Here is a 21854-nt window from a genome sequence, read left to right on the forward strand (position 1 = left end):
GTTTCACATATATCTGTCTTTTTTTAAGTGCATATAATCCACTTTTCACCAATTGCTCCCAATGTATGATCTCTTGTTCAAAATCTTGATTTAATTGCATTGAAAATTATTTCCTATATGTACATTTTATGAGGCATACCGCGACACTATTGGGAATATTTTCTGAAGCCAAACTTATATGTTTCTTCTTCTTAGATTAAAATAGAGTTGCCCACACAGTTACACGAAAAACATCATTTGTTGTTTACCTTCTACCATGTCAGCTGTGATAGTTCAAGCAAAGGGACTACCAAAAAGAAGGACATAATTGAAGCACAAGGTATGATTGACTTGGATTTTCTGTGTTGAATTCAAAGTCTGACACTCATTTCATAGCTTCTGAAGATTTATCATTAAATCTATCATTTTCTTGTTGCTGGGTTACAATAAAGAGAGTCCAATGCTAAATATATTTACTGACTTAAAAGCATTTTTAGAGAAATAAGTTGACTGTCAATTGCTTTTTAAAATTGAAATTTCACTCTTAACTTCTATAGATAAAAATGGGTGCTTTGTTCCATTGGGTAGAGCCTTTCTTACATGTTTAGCAGGATTTTAGCGGGTGAAGTATAAGACCCACCAAGTCTTGCTAGATGAGGCTGTGTTGTGTTACATTATATACTAAAGGTGTGAATATTAGAAATGTTTTTTCTTTGCATTTTTTTTAGTTGGGTATTCTTGGCTTCAGTTGTTGAAAGATGGAAGAGTAGTGACAAATGAACAACATATCCCAGTAGCTGCATACCTTCCATGTGGATATCTCAACAATCAAGAACCTGGCATGATCAAAGTAAAAAAACCCAACAACACAATAATGATTGATTATTTTTCATAGAACTTGATAGAGCAGAGTTGTTAAAACACACACACACAAGCAAACATTAATTTTTGTATCTAAATATGCAAGATGTTCAAAGTGCATTACTAAATTTTTGTCATTTTCAAATTTTAAAGTGTCAAGCCTGCTTGCTGTATACCTGTTCACTGTCATGTGTCACTGACTGACTGTGAAATAATTTTTCCTTGCAAATAAATGAAAGCACCAATAATTTATTATGGTTCTTGCTACAGAAAGTACACCATGCATTTCGAATCCTTGGTTTGCCAAACAAGCCATGGTTTAGTGTTATATTTAAACCAGGCCAGTATATCCATATTTGGCATTTGTTAACTCAAGAGTAGATGGGAAATCTTTCATTTGTGTGAAAGAAACAAACCATTATTGGACAACATATGGTTAATTCATGGTTTGCTTTAAAAAAGCATGGCTTTTCTGCGTGTGCAGACCAGGCCAACATGTCCATATTTGGTGTAATAACAATACTTACGTAATATCAACAGTATTTTAACTTTCTTCTCTATATACAGCATTCTGGTTCTGAAATTAAATGGGTAGATGGAGGCAAACCACTGTTAAAGATTTCAACCCATCTGGTTTCCACTGTATATACACAGGTAGGCTATTCCACTAGAGCTTTTTACCACATTTTTTGAGTTGATTGTGCTGTTAGATTGTACATAACTGGAGGGCAGGATGACAAAAGTCCGTGTTCAGTGATGGTAGGGCTGAGTTGGAGTAGGTAGGGGGGAGAGAAGTGAAAAATAATTTTTGGTCTTCTGGTGCATATTATAAAATCTTTGCTGTTATAGCACACCAAGCAAGCAAAAGCAAACTTCATAAGCTTTGGCTGTGAGATTAATGTAGCTTCAAGAATCAGGAGTTATGCAAAGTTTAAATTGCTGAGAATTCCGTCACATTGCTTTATTCTTTTTAAGCTTAACTTTAATGGATACTTGAAAGGAGGAGCATTTTGGTCATATTTACAGTGGATTTCTTTTATCTAGAGGAAGTGACATTGCAATGGCACATTTGATCAAATCAATTTGAATTATGTATTAATTGACTTAACCTGTTTTTGTCTTTCTTTTCCTAGGACCAGCACTTAAACAATTTCTTTCATTATTGTCAAAAAACTGAGTCTGGAGCTCAAGCCTTAGGAGTTGATCTTGTGAAGTATCTTAAGGTATATAATTTATACCATGGGTAGGCAAACTAAGGCCCAGGGGCTGGATCCGGCCCAGTCACCTTCTAAATCCGGGAAATCTGGGAATCAGCATGTTTTTACATGAGTAGAATGTGTCCTTTTATTTAAAATGCATCTCTGGGTTATTTGTGGGGCATAGGAATTTGTTCTCCCCCCCCCCCAAAAAAATTATAGTCCGGCCCCCTACAAGGTCTGAGGGACAGTGGACTGGCCCCCTGCTGAAAAAGTGTGCTGACCCCTGATATATACCATGGCTTGCTAGTGTAGACTGTCATACTAAATTATAGTTAATCTTCCTTAATTGTGGCTTGACATGTAGCCTGAATTTGAGTCTTCCTGTGGTATGCCACAACGCAACATGCGGGGAGGAAGTGATCACGTGTAACTAGCACATATTTTAGACTTCCTTTATATTTTAGCCATACTATTATATTTTGCCATGCAAAATGTGCACCTTGCAATGTTGCGGCTGCGAAGTATTTTCAACATTTAATCAACATTTATTTCACAAATGTCTTGACAAGTATTTTAACAAGGCAGCATTAGCCACTATCATATTGAACACATGTCATCTTATCCCACAGCATGATGCTTTTGTGCTGATTTCAGTATTCTCTGCTGAATTGCTATTTAATAATGTATCCTGTATATGTATACCTTCAACTCCCAGTGCACTCTCTTATTTACCCCATCTGCTTGAAATCTGACAGGCTATGAAATAGCATCAGATGTTGCATAGGAAACCATTTACTTATATTCTTAGATTTCCATGTTTCCTCCTAGAAGGAAAGTCCTGTGTAAGTCCTGTTATTTCAATAGAACTTGCTTCCAAGTAAAGTTTCTGAAGATTGTTAGCTTTACACTTCTGATATATATATATATATATATATATAAAGTACGTTTTGATTCTCATACAATTCTGATTTCATTTTATTATTTTCTTAATTTAGAGTCTTCATGCTATGGAGGGCTATGTGATGATAGCTTTCCTGCCTACTATTTTAAACCAATTGTTTAGAGTCCTTACTAGAGCAAACCAAGAAGAAGTTGCAGTGAACGTGACAAGGTAAGCATTTTGATGCAACAGTCTTGGTACATTTAATCACCTAAAAAGCAATTTTGGGGTATTAATTTGCCAAGGTTGTTCTAATTTTTGTCAGAGTACTTTGCAATGATATTTTATGGTCACTTCATTTTGTTTAGGGTTATTATCCATGTAGTTGCCCAGTGTCATGAAGAAGGGCTGGATAGCTACTTGAGGTCCTATGTCAAGGTAGGATTCATACAAAGTTGCTTTATCAAAAATTGTACCATTAACATCTGTAATAATTACTTCTGCATTATGCAAAGCTAATTTCACTTTTTGTCTTGCCAAGTATGCCTACAAAGCAGAGCCTTACATTGCTACTGAATATAAGACCGTACATGAAGAACTTGCCAAATCCATGACAACAATCTTGAAGCCATCTGCTGACTTTCTCACAAGCAACAAGCTGTTAAAGGTATATATATATAAAATCATTGATTGCTGCTTTTCTTGGTATTACCTATTTAACTGTGCGGGGTTGTTCTATAACTAGATTGGAGTCTTTAGTGCTGCTGAGGCATTGCTTTTCCATAAAGTGGAATTTAAGTGGAGATTCCACACTGCACATAATATACAGATAGATTATCCAAGATCTTCCTTTCTTCATGGCTATGAACCTTCTACAGTGGTATCTCGGATTAAGAACTTAATTTGTTCTGGAGGTCCGTTCATAACCTGAAACTGTTCTTAACCGGAGGTACCACTTTAGCTAATAGTACCTCGGGTTAAGAACTTTGCTTCAGGATGAGAACAGAAATCGTGCTCCAGCGGCAGCAGGAGGCCCCATTAGCTAAAGTGGTGCTTCAGGTTAAGAACAGTTTCAGGTTAAGAACGGACCTCCAGAACGAATTAAGTACTTAACCCGAGGTACCACTGTACTTTGGTTGTACTGCAACTGCATGCTGTTGCAAAAGATAGAAATGGTGGCAAATCAGATATTTTAAAAAGCATGAGGAGATAAGACAGAAAAAGATGGGACTGCAACAATTTGACAAAGTTATCTACATTTTTTATTTTAAAAAATGAGTAAACAAAGAGTAGCAATTCCAGTGAAAACCATTTAACAATAATCCCATTAACAATAAACATTTTATGTATTACAGGTATAAATGGACTGCTTGTATAATGTGTTGATTTTGTTTTGTTTTAATAGTACTCCTGGTTTTTCTTTGAAATTCTAATCAAATCAATGGCCCAGCACCTGCTAGAAAATGCTAAAGTAAAGGTACGTATAATATTCTGAAGAGGCTTGGTAAATGGCTAGGCTTTTAGTCCCCTTAATTCTAGGCACTTTCGATTTTTTGCTGTATGAAAACGGAACAATGCATAAGTCTAGTTATTTCTTTAGTACAGCCTTCCACAACCTCCCAACCTGGTGCCCATCAGCCCCAGCCAGCCTGGCCAGTTTATTTTTATATTTTTGTAACATATGAAGGAGTATCAAACAGAATTATATCAAAGATGTTCCTGCTCTAAATAATCCAACAGCATACATTTTATTAGAACCAACGTGGAATAGTTGTGCATGACATAGTCCAGAGAGACAAAAGTCCAATGCCATACTCACCTGTGAAGCTCGCTGGATGACCTTGGGTTGGTCACTATCTCTTAGTTTAACATACTTAACAGGATTGTTGAGAGTATAAAATGAGAGGGGGGAAAGAGAGCCACATTGGCTGGAGAAAGGGCAGGATATAAGTCTAGTTAATAATAAACAGATGCCAGTGATATTCAGAAACTTTTTTTGCCTTTTCCTCTTGGTTTGAGTTTTTAACTACCAATTCTCAAACACCGCGTAAGGATAAAAGGATAATTTTGTCAAATTCTGTTGGTTAATTTCCCCCCCCTAGTTGTTACGAAATCAGAGATTTCCAGCATCTTATCATCACGCTGTAGAAACTGTAGTAAACATGTTGATGCCACACATTACTCAGAAGTATAAAGATAACCCAGAAGCTTCAAAAAATGCAAACCATAGCCTTGCTGTCTTCATAAAAGTGAGTATGGTTCTTTGTTGGCCTTTCTTGAAGAAGGCTTGACTTAGTCAACATAGCAATACCTGAAGTGTTACGAAAATTTCTCTTTGGCCCACAAGCCAATCTTGGCCTGGCAGGAGGTCCAATTTGCCCCAAACCATGCCCCTGGGTGGATGGGAGCACATTGTTAAATCCAGTAGGGAACAGGCTGCATGCAGCCAAGGCACGGCTGGGGTTTTTTAACTCCCCTGCTGTCATGAGTTAATGACTAGGGGTTAAATCCTGTTCAGTTTGACAGGATTCCATGGAAACTACTTCCTCATTCAGGAGGAGGGTTGTATTGGACTCTTGCTAAACAGCAGCAGCCATCTCAGAAACAAAACTTTACAAGCTCTTGCATTGTGTTTTTGAGAGGAGTGCTTTTTCTCAGCTGATCTGCAAAATGCAGGGGGAAGAAACCAGCTTTTGGCAAATTGGCTTTGGGAGAGACCTCTCTTGCACATGTTGATGCCTGCAAAATGCCAGCTTCTGTGCCCCCACCTCCCCATGGGGAAGGGAGAAAGAACCACTTTGCTTGTCCTGTGTTTGATGCTTTGGGAAGTGTTGAACACAGGGCTAGCAACCTCCTATGTGCAGTATTCCCAAGCACCCAACAGCCACCAGGCTTGGGAACCCTAAGCAAGGGATTTTGACAGGTAGTTGGGTGTGCCCCACCACTGTCTTAGCAATTGTTCATGCAGAACTCAAACTGTTCTTAAGCTTTTCTTTTCTCTCATGGTCAACATGATACAGCAGGTTTAGAAAGCAATAGCTGGCAATCTCTCTCCCTACCCCACCCCCAATAAATTGGCATATGAAAGAAAAGTATGTGTCAAGAAAATAGATAATGTAAATCTTTGATTAAAGCTGGTTTTGAATGTTCTGCTATTAATTATAGATAGTACTGAGATGATAGAAGGGGCAGCACTTTTGAAATAAAAATCCTGCAGTTCTGGGGTATTTTGATCCTGGATTGATAGTGAAGACTATGAATTCATAGTCTCTCATCATAAGTGGTTATGTACAATAAAAACTTGTTTGAAATGTGGTGTACAATAAGAAGTTCAGATGAGATTATTAAATCTTTGATTTAATTTAGAAATATATAATTTATGAGTCATTTATTAAGCATCTGATGCTTGGCATCCAACTGTTGCTTTAGGCTAGTTTAGTTTTTATAGATTTTTTCTTGGAAATAGCTATAAAAATATAACTTACTAACTACCATGCCTTTAGAATGCTCTTGTGACTTTTTCTGCTTTTGCAGAGATGTTTCACCTTTATGGACAGAGGATTTGTGTTCAAGCAAATTAATAACTATATCAGCTTCTTTGCTCCAGGAGATCCAAAGGTACTGAATAGCTTTGTTGTAAGAAATTGTGTTGCCATTGTCATTTTGGGGTTTTTTTGTTTGTTTGTCCCAGGTCCCCAGCTTACCTAGAGAACCCTATTTGGCTCCCTGTGTGGGCAGAGTGGGTGGGAAAGACTTGTCCTGGATGCGATCTGCTCTGCAGCGCTGACTGACTCATAGCACAGACAGGTCTTCCGCGGGGAACTAATGTGAGCTTCCATTTGGTTGATTGAGGACCAGAGCCTGGCAGTTTAACCCTACTTGCCACTGAGCAGCTCTCCTTAAGGGATCTTGGACTGTTGCTTTCTACCTAAAACAGAGCTCACGGGTGGCATGAATCCTAGTTTGTCTGAGAGGCCCACTGGATGTGCCCACACCCAGATTGCCCTGTACTCAGGCCAGCTCCTCATTTCTGGTTGAGTTCTGCAGATGGGGCTGCGCGATGGATAGTTCCTTTGTCCCCATCCTAGACCAAACCCAGTTTGCTGTAACCAGTAAAAGTTGTGTCCTTGTTACACCCATGAAAGGTCTGCGTCCGTAACTTTGTGTCCTGTAAGTGCAGCCTTCATGCATGTAGCATTCTGATACATATATTTTATGGGCAGTGATTTTTTTTCCTTAGTTGCAATATTTAAATACGTTTCCAAAGCAAAGCTTGCTTGTTTTTTGGTTTCCAAGAATATCTTCATCTTATCTCACAAAGCAGGCAAGATTGCACCATGTGTAAGCTGGAAATCGGTTAAACAAAAAGATCTGCTATATTTCATATTTCTAATAAAGTTAGAAAAAATATAATGAGCCTTCATGTTATCAGAATATGTGTGTCCTTGTATGAAAACATTGTATGGAAATCAGACAGTGTGCTGTTTGTTTATTGGGTCTTCTTAGCCATCCTTTCAAAGAACTGAAACCAGATATTAAAAATCTTTTGCGTGCTTATTGAATTTAAATATACTAATTTTGTTAAACAACCAATTTTATGACTTCAACATATTTTTGCAGACCCTCTTTGAATTCAAATTTGAATTTCTCCGAGTAGTATGTAATCATGAACACTACATTCCTTTGAATCTGCCTATGCCTTTTGGAAAAGGCAGGATTCAGCGATATCAAGGTAAATTCACATTTGAAAAGTTAATTTGACATTGTTGTCTTGTAAGAAAAATCTTGAAATCTATTGTGACTTGGTACATGTATATTGGGGTTCTTTAATTGTGAGACGGAGATTTTATTTCTGTCTCCTCTAATTTTCACCAGTTTGTATAATAAAGTGATAGAGTGAAAGCAGATAGGTAAGTAATTTAGTTCTGGTGTAACACACACACACACACACACTGTCTCATTAGCATTGTTTCTTTGTGTTGTCTCAAACCAGAAAAGCTATTTGTTACTTATTGGTTTTGTCCTACTTTGCTTCTTTTTTTCCTTTGAATTAGCTTTTCTTTCACCAACAGTGGAATCCTATGACACTCCTATAGGTAGGTGTGGAGTGTGCTGTTTGATCCTACACTGACTTTCTAATTTAAAAACCATGGTGACTTGTGTAAAAAGGAAGAATGTGCAGTAATTCCATTTGTGAGTCATGCTACACTGCTATGGATAAAATAAAGCTTTTAAAATAAATTTGACGTGCTCATTTGGAAACAAATAAAAAATGCATGAACATGTCACTATAAATTGATTGAAAACATTCCAGAGCTTTCATCTTGCTAGTACAAGCCAGAGTATCAAGAAACACTTATTTTCTTTCAGTTGTCCTGTGCTTGCATGGATGCTTCAAGCTTGTGTGTATTGAATAGCAGCTCCCCTGCACTTCATTGCAGAATCCTTGATACAGAAAGGGTTTTCAAAAGTATTTTGTGATGTGGCCTGCTACTCAAAGGGAATAAATTCCCTCGGGGTATGCCCATGCTCTCTTTGGAACCTGTTTTGTGTCAGCAAGCTTTGCTGATGCTAATTGTGGAGCAGCAGGGGTGGGATTAGTTGTGAATCATTTTTGAGTAACTCTGATTCAATGAAGACTATGGGGTACTTTGCAATGAATCACATACCTAACTTTCTCCAGCAGTCAGAAATATTAAATTATCCTTTAAAGCAAAGTTCTCAAAATTCAAAAGGACTCGTTCTGTCTTTCCCCCTACTGGACGTATTCTATACGCATATGCACCCTGGTGGTGTCATTGGACCAACAGAATGGAATTATTATGCAAGAAGTGAGGCACACAAATATAAAGGCCTAGCCTTTTAAGGATATATTAATTATGGGGTCTCCAAAAGCTGCCTCATCAGCCTCTTGTTGTCTACAACATGCTGACACAGATGGTAGATGCTCACTACAGCTGGAGTCATGGGGGATGTTTTCTTCCTGCTTTTCTTTTGTTTCATAGTTCGTAAGCAAAATAAGGCCTTTCCCACTATTTTCCACGTTCTATTTACATTTCTTTAGATGTATTTCCTGGAAATATGTTTCCAATGCATCACATTCTAGGGGCGGTGCTTGCCTTTTTTCCAACCAAGAAAAGGAAGGCTAGCTAGCTTCCTGGGCTAAATAAAAAAGTAATACTAAAAACAAGAAGTTTGATAGTACAAGTGCCACTGAATTACTAGGTGTGCCATTGGTTGTTTTCTTTTTAAAAAATGCATGTTCAGTTTTGTCACAGATAGCTGACCTTTTGCTTGTAGTCACCCACACTTGCTTGGTTTTAGCAGAACATATTTGTGCGAAAGTGTGGTTGTCTGAAAATTATTTAAAATGCATAAATGTTGCTCTGTAGCCACATAAAGCATGAGAGAGATTGACTTGGACCACAGCAGACCACCAATTGAGTTCTTTTCCAAGAGTTCATATTTAGTCAGTAAGCCACCATGTACTCAAGAGAGCAAATTACTGAATTACTGTCAGTACCAATGACTCTCCATTTACACGGGGCTCCCATGCGCATATGCGAAATCACGTAAAATAGAGAGCACCCTGGCGAGTCCCCCTGGCTCAGCAGGAGGAGACCTACTCCAGAGCCCAAAGAGGGAGGGTCTCCTCGTGAGCTGGAGGGGCTGGGGGGCTTTGTTGAGATGCTCAGCCTTCCCATCTCATCCTCTTTGGGCTCTAGGAAGGGTCTCCTCATGAGCCAGAGGCTTGTTGAGGCTGCTCAACAAAGCCCTCCTGCCCCTCTGGCTTGTGGGAGCCAGAGGGATGGTGGGGCTTGGTTGACCAACCTAGCTGACGTGTGTGGGGAAGCTTCTTCCCCACTCGTGTCAGCTGTGGAAGCTCCGCCATCCCTCCAACTCCGTTGACCAGGTGATCCCCATTTCCTGGTACCACTTCTGGGTATCTGGCAGTGTGTGTTCATAGTAGTGCGCGAATAGAATGTATGTAAACTGGGAATTGCCTGTAATTCATTACTGCTTAAATATTTTCATTTTTTTGTCTTGGCTCTGCTTATAAAAAGCAAAAGAACAATCTATAGATACACTATTTTGTTTTTCTAATAAATAAGAGTACATGGAATGTAGTGAGCATTGTGGTGCTTACAAATGGCAATGGATTGCATCTTTCTATATTAAAATATACACTTTCTTAACTGTGGTGTTTGCTTTCAGACCTTCAGCTTGACTATTCCTTATCAGATGAGTTCTGCAAGCATCACTTCTTGGTAGGACTGCTGCTGAGGGAGGTGGGAAATGCACTGCAAGAGTTCAGAGACATCCGTCAAATTGCAATCAGTGTTTTGAAGAATTTGATGATAAAGCATTCTTTGGATGACAGATATGTTTCCAGGGTAAGTGTATTTTCAGAAGCTTTTTGAGTTATATTAAGTGTGGAAGTTTTTGTGACTTGGGTCCTAAGAAAAGTTAATTTAAAGAAGTGAACTGAAGAAATGTTTTATATCCCTTCTTCCTTATTGTAACCGCCTGTGCCCCATGAGAATCCTCTGTGTAGGAGATTGAGGGGCTCTCCTGAACAATGTGGAATGTGGGTATATGGGACTATTGGGAATCCCATATTAGGCTGCAATTCACAGATAAATTGAAGTTCATGAAATGAAATCTCACCTTCCCATCCTTCTCCCAACAGGCCTCCATGCTCTGTCCCCACATTGTTCAGGAGGAGGCACCACCTCTCTGGAGAGGCTTTGTGGAGGTTATAGGTAGCTGCAAGAGGGAGGAGGGGATGGAAATATTTCCCTCTATGAACTTCACAAAGCTAGCCTGTGTATGTTACAAAATACCTGCAGTGCTTATTTACTGAAGTTTCACAAATAAAGTCAGTCTAATCCCAGGGCTCCTCTACTCATGCTTTAATAGTAGATGCAGAGATCATAGCCAATACAGGATTCTAAACTTACTGCACTTCTCTGAATAGGGGGAGCCTGTCTGTGCACCAGAACTCTTTTTTCTTTGTAAGCAGAGATCCTCTGAGATGAGGTTCGAGAACGCTGGGGGAGATGATCAAAGAGCCTTTTGCCTGTATTACCAGCTCAAGCAAGAGTGAATCATTGGGCAAAGATAGACTTGCTCACCTGGCAAAATATGCTTCTTGCACTATAAAATATATTATTAATTCTCACCTTGCCATACTTGTTGAGCTTTTTCTTAATTGCTAACATCGTGATTAGCAAATTCAGATTCAGTAAACTTGTGACTCCCACCTGACTGCAAAAAGGATATGTTTGAGGGTTTGCACATTTAAAAGGAACAGCCAACATCTGTTCCTTTTAAATGTGCAAGAACCAAAAATCAAGTTATAACTCTAGTTCCACAACAGCGAATATCTGAAATGTGAGTGTGTGTATATTCCCATTGAATAATGAGAACTAAAATGTTTTGGTACAGAGCCATCAAGCGAGAATAGCTACGTTGTATTTGCCAACCTTTGGGGTGCTGATAGAAAATGCCCATCGAATTGATGTCAAGGATATTTCACCTTTCCCTATTAATGCTTCCAGCAGTGTGAGTGGATATTTTTATTTCTGAAACTTTAAAGCTTGAAAAAACTCTAGTGTAAAAATATACCGCTTTTAGGCATATCAAAGGAAGTGAAATTATATCTTTTTTAATAGAGCACAAAAGATGAATCCCTTAGCTTACCAGCTGCAAATCCACTGATGACTCCTCAAAAATCTGTGAATACCCTTGATAGCAACCTCCACAAGGACGTGTTTGGTGCTATATCAGGCATTGGTAACTATTTAAAAATACTTTTTACACTTATTTTAATTAAAGCTTTTAATGTCTCTTGTGAACAGCAAAATGTAGCCTTCTAAGAAATGAAATTTGATACTTTACATGTAGATCTTTTATTGGTGAAAATGATCTTTTGAGGGATGTAATGTTGATGTGGCATAGTGGATGGTGTTTGAACTTATGCCACTGAAACATGGGTTCAAAATTTGAGTCTGTTGCTGATGCCATAAATGGGTTGGGTATTATCTTGTCATGTGATGGAGGCTGGAGAGCAAAGAACTCTGGGAGGCAGGTATGGTCACTCCTCAGTTTTTCCTCTCCTGCCTGACAGAGCAGTTCATTTTCCTGCTCTCGCTGATCTCTCTTTTCAGTTAGGTTTTTAAATTAATTTTCTATCTAATTTTGATAACTTTCACATATACTTCTTCATCCTTTACCTTATGGTTTCTCCTTTCCATTTCTACGTTCTATTTCTAACTTCACGTCCCTTTAAGCCCTTATATTACTTAAAAATATCGAATTTCCACACAGTTACAGAGCTTGTTCCCATGAAACTCTCTTAGCCAAATCTACTTTATCAGTTGGTTATAAGGAAAAAATTGGGTACTCATTAGTTTCTTGAATGGGATATAAAATAATGAAGTCATATATATGTATATCCTATAACTAAATACCGTATTTTCCCATGTATAAGACGCCCCCATGTATAAGACACTCCCTATTTTGGGGGACTCAGATTTAAGAAAACGGGGAGGAGATGTATCTGTGTATAAGACGCCCCCTAATTTTTGACATTTTTAAGGGAAAAATCCCTAGTCTTATACATGGGAAAATACGGTAAGTTTGTATTTCTTTGCATTCAGATATCTCCTACTGATAAATCCAGATGTTGAATTCTGTCACCTGAAACATGCACCCAACTGGCACCCCTTTACAAGCCAGGTTTCTGGCATTTACCTAGCATATAGATACTGGAAGGGTCATTTGAATAAAATAGGGGCAGTTGAATGCAGGTTGAATCTCACACTAGCAGAGCCTCTAATGTATCCCTTTTCTGCCATCTTATTATTCAGCATCCCCGTATACCTCTTCGACTCCAAATGTTAATTGTGTAAGAAATGCAGACTCAAGGGGTTCTCTTATAAGTACAGATTCAGGAAACAGTCTCCCAGAAAGACATAGTGAAAAGAGCAATTCCCTTGACAAGGTAAGGGTACTTTTATATATTTGTGTCTGTAAGTGAAGCTTCTACACACTCTAATCTTGCTTTTTTGCTACTACTGTATAACTTACTCTGCTGAGGGAAAATGAGTAGCCATTTCTATTTCTTCTCTTATTCTACATTAAATAAAATGTGTCTAGCTGTAAGGGGAGGCCCCTATTGGGTGAACATTAATTTCTAGAGAAAACCATGCCACTGTCTCAATAAATATGTTATATGTGTATATATAAAACCAACTTATTTTGGCTATTTTTAGACTGCATGAATGCAGGAAAATTTACAATAAATTAATAGTTTTAGAAAATGTAGTACCATTCTTTGAAGGACACTCTTAATTCACCAAGGGCTGTCTCCAATAGTAGCCATACTCAGTGTAAAGCTCTTAAAATTAAGGGGGATAACTTAGGTTCATTAATATCAATGGGTCTGGTTAGAGTGTGACTACCATTGGATACAGTCCTACTTGTCTTAGTTCACTGGTATAAATCCACATGGTTGCTTTCAGTGAAAGAGTTTTAATAATTAAGCGTATTTAGCTTCTCACGTTCAGTTGCATTTGCCTTTTACCTGTCATATTTCTAACGTTTTGAGGTTGGATCTTGTGGCAGTCACACCATGGTTTAATGTTTTCTTCTTGACCCTGACATGCCGCCTTGTGGCAGAGGGAGAAACTTCTCAGAAGGCATTCTGCTCATACATTATTTACTAGTGGAGAGGAACGAGAACACTACCATTCATCAAAGAAAAAGCGTGTTACAGTGGATTTTTCACTATTGACAGTTCCATCTTTACCAGAGAGAGATTTCCATGCTGTTGTGTCTCCTCCATTACAAGAAGTATTCATTTTTGTGTGGTTTATTTGGTTTAGTTTCTGAGTTCAGCTTGTTGCCAAGTTTGCCCTGAGCATTGAAGAAGCTTCTACTGGAGAGGAAACAGTATTTTAATTGTTTGAAAGTATCATGGCATACTGAAATGTAAAAAACCACACCATCAAATTTGTTAATGATCTGCACACTGTAAGGCTACTTCTGCTATATGGCAAAATTGTCATCTAATTATTTTTTTCTTCATGGTAATGGCTTGATTTGCAGTGTGAAGCAATTGACAGTAGCACTGAAATTTTAAAACTTGGTGTAGCCTTTTTGAATATCATATGTTCAAGTTATACTCGTTTCTTGCTTGACATAGCTGCTATTTTATTATACATTTCATGATGGTACTTATCCTAGCTGACTTACTTCTAAGCTTTTCTCCTGGCTGATAATATTTTATTTGGGCTGATTGATTTCAAAGCAAGTTGCCTTTTGGGGCTACAGTGATGGGTGCAGGGCTTTCCTGCAGCAACAAATATTGCAGAAAGTCTTTACAACTCAGGAATGGAAGTCAGAAGACCTGAGTTGATCTTAATAGGATTGAAAGACTACTCTGCATATGTAATTGTATATTTTTATCTCAAAATTAGTATGCCTGGGGGAAGGCATGCAGGCAAACACTTGAAAGAAGGCCTGAAACATCTGTAAGGCTTAATTAATTAATTAATTAATTAATGCAGGTTTAAGCATTTACTGTCAAATTGTCTTTGGCTTTTGTGTGATATTCCTGTTTCCTGTGTGTCAGATGATCATGCATGCCTACCAAATATTCTGAAACTTCCATATAGTTTCTATTCCATTTTTGACAGTTATGATGAGGCATTATTTGTGTTGGCTCTTTTTATTGTTCAAAGTTATACCATGACACTTCATTCCTTGCTCGTAGTCTTCTCTAATTCCACATTAGTTTAAGCTGTTTGTGCGCGTTTGCACTGTAGTACTTTTGCTATTGTAGTTTGAGGCTCAGAAGTAATTGCTTTATGGTTTCCACATACAAATCACATATTGAAGCATGGCTGTATCATACACATTTAGATACTGACCAATTGCCCTAAAGAAGATACGCATTTACTTTAACTCTTATCCTTAAGTAGTTTTTCTTGTTTACAAATTGAAGGCTTGAGAGAGGTAACCATGGAATGTGTACAAAAAGGGAATTGGATCTGGGCACAATGTACAAACTTAGATTGGTCTATATGCTGGTGTGTCTTAGCAACTTACACTATCAACATGTGAGTGCTCCTCTCCTCACAAAAGGATCTGGTTTATGATTAGGAGTGTTCCACCTTTGTCCTTGGTAACCAACACTCTCTCGGTTTTGAGATGCTGTGTTTGTGCCTTAATGCATTAAGATGAGCCTCTTGTCCGACTGTATTCCTGTATTTTTCAGAACCAGCAGATTTGCCCTTTGGGAAGTTCTGTAGTTCGATGTGACAAGCTTGATCAAGCTGAAATCAGGAGTCTACTGATGTGTTTCCTTCATATTTTAAAAAGCATGTCAGATGGTAAGCAAAAGTTTTTCACTTAAATTCTGACAGTGAGTTAACACAATAACTTGGTGTTTTAAACCCTTGTTCAGTAACAGCTGTAACATGTCATGTGTAACTTGGAATGTAATAGCCTCTGTTTGATTCTCTTCTGATTTGTATTCCTCGTGCTTAATTCTGCAAAAAGTTTTCTGGTTCTGCTGTTATTTATCAGGGGCTGAAGACTTGATTACTTCAATGCTTCCTGCTTCCCTGCCCCAGAACTCATCTCTGAATTTGGCATTATACCAACCAAATATTTGCTAGGGGATGTAAACTTATATAAATGAGCAGAAAATGCCCACAAGATGAATGCTTAATCCAGACAAGACAAAGGTACCATTGGTGGGTAGTTTATCCCTCTACAGAAGTGGAGTTCAGCCTGTTCTGGATGGGATTCCTCTCCCCACAAAAGGATCAGGTTTGTGGTTTAGGAGTGCTACAGCTTTGTCCCTGGATACCCGATGTGTGTTAGTGGCACAGAGCATCTTCCACCAGCTGAAGCTCCTTCCGGTCTGAAATGGAGAATCTGGCTCTGTTATCCATGCTCTGCTAAACCTCCATATTAGACTATTGCTATGTATTGTATAAGGGACTGGTTTTGAAGACTGTTCAGAAACTCCTGGCAATTGCCAAGCAGAATTCAAAGCTCTGGCATATATTTACATGGCTGGGGACCTGGGGGAATGCTTCCTTCCACATCATTCAGCTTACACACTTAGGTGATATCTCATCCTAGTTCCCCTGCAAAACCTACCTAATCCTTCCCGAATGGGTATCTCCCAAAATATCCTTTGAATTTCACATTTCTACAAATGTTGTAATCCAGTTCTTCAATCAAAAAAATGAGCAAAAGGTAAAAATACAACACAGAAATGCTTCATGTTAGGGGGTATTGCTTGCACATTAGGAGAAATGTGCGCTGAAATGCAGAGCAATATGCCTGAGTAGTTTTTTTTTTAATCACAAGCTAATGTGGAAATGGGACGCGGGTGGCGCTGTGGGTAAAACCTCAGCGCCTAGGGCTTGCCGATCGCATGCTCGGCGGTTCGAATCCCCGCGGCGGGGTGAGTTCCCGTCTTTCGGTCCCAGCTCCTGCCCACCTAGCAGTTCAAAAGCACCCTTAGGTGCAAGTAGATAAATAGGTACCGCTTTATAGCAGGAAGGTAAACGGCGTTTCCGTGTGCTGCGCTGGTGCTGGCTCGCCAGAGCAGCTTCGTCACGCTGGCCACGTGACCCGGAAGTGTCTCCGGACAGCGCTGGCCCCCGGGCTCTTAAGTGAGATGGGCGCACAACCCTAGAGTCAGACACGACTGGCCCGCAAGGGCAGGGGTACCTTTACCTTTAATGTGGAAATGTGGTGAACTGAGCTTAAGAGTGGAAAAATTAGAAACTGAGAGAAATTGATAGATTGGCCCATCTCTAGTTCAAGCTATGTAATCTTGACCAGTATAGAATAGAGAGCCTATACAGAAGAGCTGTGGAGTAATAAGCTGTGCACTTGTACCTCAAATGCATATTTAGAAGGCTGTCTGCTGTTAGATGTGTAGTCTCAAACCAGGTTTTGTTTGTGTAACATACTAGCTTTCCTGCTTTGTGTCCTTAAAACTATTCACATCAGTGATACTCACATTTTATTAATTGCTTTTTCCAATACATTGTAGATGCCCTTTTCACATACTGGAACAAGGCCTCAACATCAGAACTTATGGATTTTTTCACAATTGCAGAGTGAGTTGGCTTGGCTATTACTATAATTCTTTGTACAGTACAGTTATTGCATTTCAGACATGAACTTAAAGTCCGCAGTAAATATTGTATATACTATATAGCATTGCAACTTTTCAAAATGTCCTGGTAATGGAGAAATCTGCAATACATCTCACAAGTTCCCACATGCACACATTTATCTCCACACATTCAACATTAATACCATGTTGGCAATTAGAAGTAAATCAGCTTGCAGTTTTTCCAACGAGATGTATGCAAACCTGTGTGTGTATACTGTTCTACTATTGTTCACGTATAAGTTGGAGATGGAAATTATCATTTTATACTTCATGAAAAGGGATGCACAGATGAGGGGACATTAAACATATTTCCTTTCCCCATCTTACCTTGCTGCATTCTGTTGTTCCAAGTGTTATTATCATTATACAGTATATTAATAAGGTCTTGAACGTTTTATTGTAAACACAGGATAATTGTGTTTAACAGAGTACAAAAGATGAATCCCTTAGCTTACCAGCTGCAAATCCACTGGTGACTCCTCAAAAATCTGTGAATACCCTTGATACACCTAAGGTGCTATCAGATTTCTATAAACATTGACGGGAACTGAAGGCCCTCAGTCAGATACAAAACTAACACATGGTTGTTTGCATCAATCTGTCTGTCCCTAAGAAGAGCAAAAGAGCCCTGCTGGATCAGACCAAAGATCCATCAAGTCTGTTACCCAGCTTCCCACTGTGGCAAACCAGATGACTCCAGGAAGACCACAGAGCATGGAGGAAATAGCTCTTCCGCATTATGTGTCTGCAGTATATCATATTCAGCCATACTGCCTCTGAATATGGAGATTCATTTATCAGTCATAGGTCGTATCTCTTGATATACCAAATCCCTAACTAATTTGTCTTCTATAAGTCATGATCAAGGGGCACGGGTGGTGCTGTGGTCTAAACCACAGAGTTCTAGGGCTTGTCGATCAGAAGGTTGGCGGTTCGAATCCCTGCGACGGGGTGAGCTCCCGTTGCTCGGTCCCTGCTCCTGCCAACCTAGCATGTCAAAGTGCAAGTAGATAAATAGGTACCACTCCGGCGGGAAGGTAAACGGTGTTTCCATGCGCTGCTCTGGTTTGCCAGAAGCGGCTTAATCATGCTGGCCACATGACCTGGAAGCTCCCTCGGCCAGTAAAGTGAGATGAGCACCGCAACCCCAGAGTCGTTCGCAGCTGGACCTAACAGTCAGGGGTCCCTTTACCTTTACCTTTAAGTCATGATCAAAGTTCTTTTATTATTAAATATTTTAGGTTGCCTGTTTTCTGGGCATTTCTGACTGCCTGTTAATGTTTTAAATGAAGTTACCTAATAATGTGAATAAAACACTCACCACTTCTGCTCCCTTATCTATTAATGATGGGATGCCAGCTACTAGAAACTCAAATAAGTACACTGTTATAGCTCTTTGAGAAGATGTTCATGGTAGTGAACTTTTATGGAAAGGTCGCTCCGCAGGGCAACAACATGTTCTATGCTGCCCCCATCACACAGTATCTGTGTGTGGGAGATATTCTGTAGACTGCCTTCTATAATTAGAGGTTACTATCATGACCTCTCTAGCATAAGTAGAGCCCAAGACAGATCCTGGTAAGAATGCATTTTGACCCTAAAGAAGACCACATGCCTGTAGGCTTTTCATTCATTCACTTGACTGATGCTGCTGCCATAGCATTGGCATAAATATTTTTGTGAAGAAAGCAGATTGGCTGTGAACTGTTTCTTCACTGTTGGTGGTTCAGGAATTTAAATGTACTAGAGATCATTGAAGACACAGCTACAATCCTAACAACTTACTTTTCATTAGACATGGTTTGGATTGCACTACAGTACTACAGAAAGTGGAAAAAATTGTCAGTGATAATTCCTATACTGTTTTAATAAACAAGACAGGCATAGCAACTACTGCATCTTGGCTTCACTCTGCATGAGAGCAGAAAGTGTTGAACATAACTTGTTTGGCAGAAAGGTGACAGCTGTAACATGGGATTGAGGTAGAGACTCTGGTTTGGGGATGGGATTTTATTTTATCATATCATGAGCTGGCTCCAGTTAAGTTTTTACTAAAATTATGCCTTAGTTTTAAAACTAACCCTCACTGTGTTCTTTGCAGAGTGTGCTTGCATCAGTTTCAATACATGGGAAAACGATACATCGCCAGGTACTGTGTATAACCTAATGGTGTAACTTTGTTGTGACAGAATGCCTTAAATTCTTGTCATTTGAATAATGTTCAGTTAATACTGGAAAGAGATGTCTTTGTATTAGAAGGTAAGTATACGGCCTTTGTAGTGCTTGACACATGTTACCTGTCTTGCCTTACTAGCACTGAAAACTCATCCCAAATTGCTGCACTACATAGTTAGGGATTTTTGTGTTGGCTATTAAAACTGTGGAGGTTTGCCCAAACTGCCTTGTGACATTCTCAAAACAGTGCATAGTACCTGAATGATAGCCTGTGAATTATTCCTACCTCCTGTGCACTATCCAGTCAGACTAAACAAGGCTTTGTAACACCACATGTATATTTTCATCCTATCCAGTGCTGGCCACACTGGTCTTAGTTCCATTAGCTGCTTGTATGGAAATTTACCTCGTTTGTTGCAATATTTTGATGTTAGAGACAGCCTCCACATGGACTTTTGGCACAAGCCTGTTACTTGCTAGCTGATGTTATTGTGACTTACACCAGACACAAATACAGGAAATTATGACTTGGATATATGAAAGAGAAATATACAATATACATTGCCTTTCTTTCTCTCCCAAAAGAAGATTATTCTATTGCCATTGGTTGATTTTGCTTTTAATCTTTGACAATGTCTTGAAAGGAGGCATGGAAAAATAAAAATAAAGCATGCTGTTCTGTGAATCAAACTGAATATGTATTTGAACTCACCTAAAAGTGTTGCAACACTTATATGGCTATTTATCCCCCATCTCCCCAGCCTGCTCCCAGGGGAAAATGCCATTTGGGGTTCTTTAAACCTTGGATTTTCCCCCAGCTTTAGATTTGTTCTGCCTGCTTCCTAATGTTTGCACCTAGTTCTCACAAAGCGCCTGAGGTGGTAAAGCAGTGTATGATCTGTAAATCACTTCAGATAGCAGGTCTGGGCTCTTCTGACCAAAAGATCCCTCCACACAATAAATTAGATGTCAGGGAGAAGGACTTATCTTATCTTCAAGACATTGTTGAACTATAGTGTCCATTATCCTGATTATTGGCTATGTTGACTGGGCTAATGAGAATTAAAGTTCAGCATCTGGAGGGCATTGTGCTGGTTACTCTTGAGTAAGACCTCACATGCAGACTGAAGTGATACAGCACATACATGGTTTTGCCATCCAGAATTAAGCCACACATTTCTAATGTGGCACTGGTACTTGTGTTATTTCTTTGGACTGGAGTAACATATCCTTTATTTCTTTATTGTTGCATTTTTCTTAATGTACTACATGATGTTTAACCATTTTATTTAAGAATAATACATATTGCTGCTCCTGAAATTACAGTTTGAGCTTTTGCCCACTTGATATAGTTGTATAAGTAGGAATATTCATAATGCATGAAAATGCATTAAATAGCTCTTGATGAATTTGTTAAGAGACTATTTCACCAATAACATACCACTTGGTTGTGTTGCATGTGAAAACATTGAACTGAAAACTATGCACGTTTCTGATGTAAATTGTGATTATTGAAGTGATTCACAAATATTTCACATTGAGATGCACCAAAGGAATGTGCTAGCAAAAAAAATAGTGCATGCAATCTTTACACACCCTATGGTTGAGGAAACAGGGATGTGTGTAATTCTGGTATTGGTTTTCATTTCTTGTCAGCTCTGGTGGTGGTACACACTGGGAGGTTAGTCTGTACTGATTGCTAACACAGATCACTTTTCTATTTCCTTCACTTGATTGCTGGCAAGTTTAACAAAGTATATGGCTCTACTCCCTTCCTGCCTCGGTAAGATACAGGCATTAGTATATCACGTAATTTTGCTCTTACTGCATGTGTGCTTACTAAATACTCTCTCAGATCCTCCTTAAACTTTCTATAACAAACTCACATCACACAAAGCGCTCTTTAAAATTATTTGTATACACGGTAGCACATTTACTATTCTGAACTAAATGTTTCTAAAGCAAGTTGTGTGCTGCTGCTTTCAAGCATTTTTGAAGCTTTTGGACTGAGAAGGTACTTGCTGTGATGCTTTCGGAATTCTGCCTATTTTAAGCTAATGTAAAATGACCAAAGTACAGTGGTCAGGTAGAGTTAGTCTTCCTGACTGAGTCTGTCTTCCTAAGACTCTCACTATAGCTGACCTACCTCCAGTCTGTCCAACTGTAAATAGTCCATTGTGGTCAAGAAGTAAATACTATAGTCCACATCCTTTATGTACTGCTTTGACTGACTGGATAAATTTCCCAAAGCTTTAACTAAAATAGATAATAGGCTGCATTGTATTTTCATCTTCTAGTAGAGTTTTTGCTTGGCCTGCTTAACTAACTCTCACCCTCTCTTGCTGCAGTGCAACATGTTTAACTTTTGCTTCTGTCCCATTTCACCCATCTTGCAGGAACCAGGAGGGGTTGGGACCCATAGTTCATGATCGAAAATCTCAGACATTGCCTGTTTCCCGTAACAGAACAGGGATGATGCATGCCAGATTACAGCAGCTGAGCAGCCTGGATAACTCTCTCACATTTAGCCACAGTAAGTTCCATGACATAA

At 38.9% G+C, this 21854-nt stretch overlaps 1 protein-coding gene across 15 annotated transcripts in view; it reads left to right on the forward strand.

The window, feature by feature from the left end:
- DOCK9 (dedicator of cytokinesis 9) overlaps nt 1-21854 on the forward strand; it is a 103047-nt gene that overhangs the window by 61045 nt on the left and 20148 nt on the right. For 4 of the 15 annotated variants that reach the window (XM_081002875.1, XM_081002879.1, XM_081002873.1 and 1 more), the window contains exons 20-38: nt 196-319; nt 708-829; nt 1408-1494; nt 1974-2063; nt 3035-3150; nt 3288-3357; nt 3461-3586; nt 4325-4396; nt 5022-5168; nt 6454-6537; nt 7540-7651; nt 10135-10313; nt 11368-11484; nt 11595-11715; nt 12792-12925; nt 15203-15317; nt 17003-17069; nt 19230-19277; nt 21700-21836. In XM_081002875.1, the coding sequence (XP_080859001.1) occupies nt 196-319; nt 708-829; nt 1408-1494; nt 1974-2063; nt 3035-3150; nt 3288-3357; nt 3461-3586; nt 4325-4396; nt 5022-5168; nt 6454-6537; nt 7540-7651; nt 10135-10313; nt 11368-11484; nt 11595-11715; nt 12792-12925; nt 15203-15317; nt 17003-17069; nt 19230-19277; nt 21700-21836 (2068 nt within the window). Of the gene's footprint in view, nt 1-195; nt 320-707; nt 830-1407; nt 1495-1973; nt 2064-3034; nt 3151-3287; nt 3358-3460; nt 3587-4324; nt 4397-5021; nt 5169-6453; nt 6538-7539; nt 7652-7973; nt 8016-10134; nt 10314-11367; nt 11485-11594; nt 11716-12791; nt 12926-13602; nt 13777-15202; nt 15318-17002; nt 17070-19229; nt 19285-21048; nt 21087-21699; nt 21837-21854 lie in introns of all 15 variants that reach the window. The other 11 variants (XM_081002865.1, XM_081002872.1, XM_081002874.1 and 8 more) reach the window with 7 other exon arrangements.

Source organism: Podarcis pityusensis (assembly GCF_964106645.2).
Source record: "Podarcis pityusensis genome assembly, chromosome: 4".
In the NCBI taxonomy this organism is placed as follows: Eukaryota; Metazoa; Chordata; class Lepidosauria; order Squamata; family Lacertidae; genus Podarcis; species Podarcis pityusensis.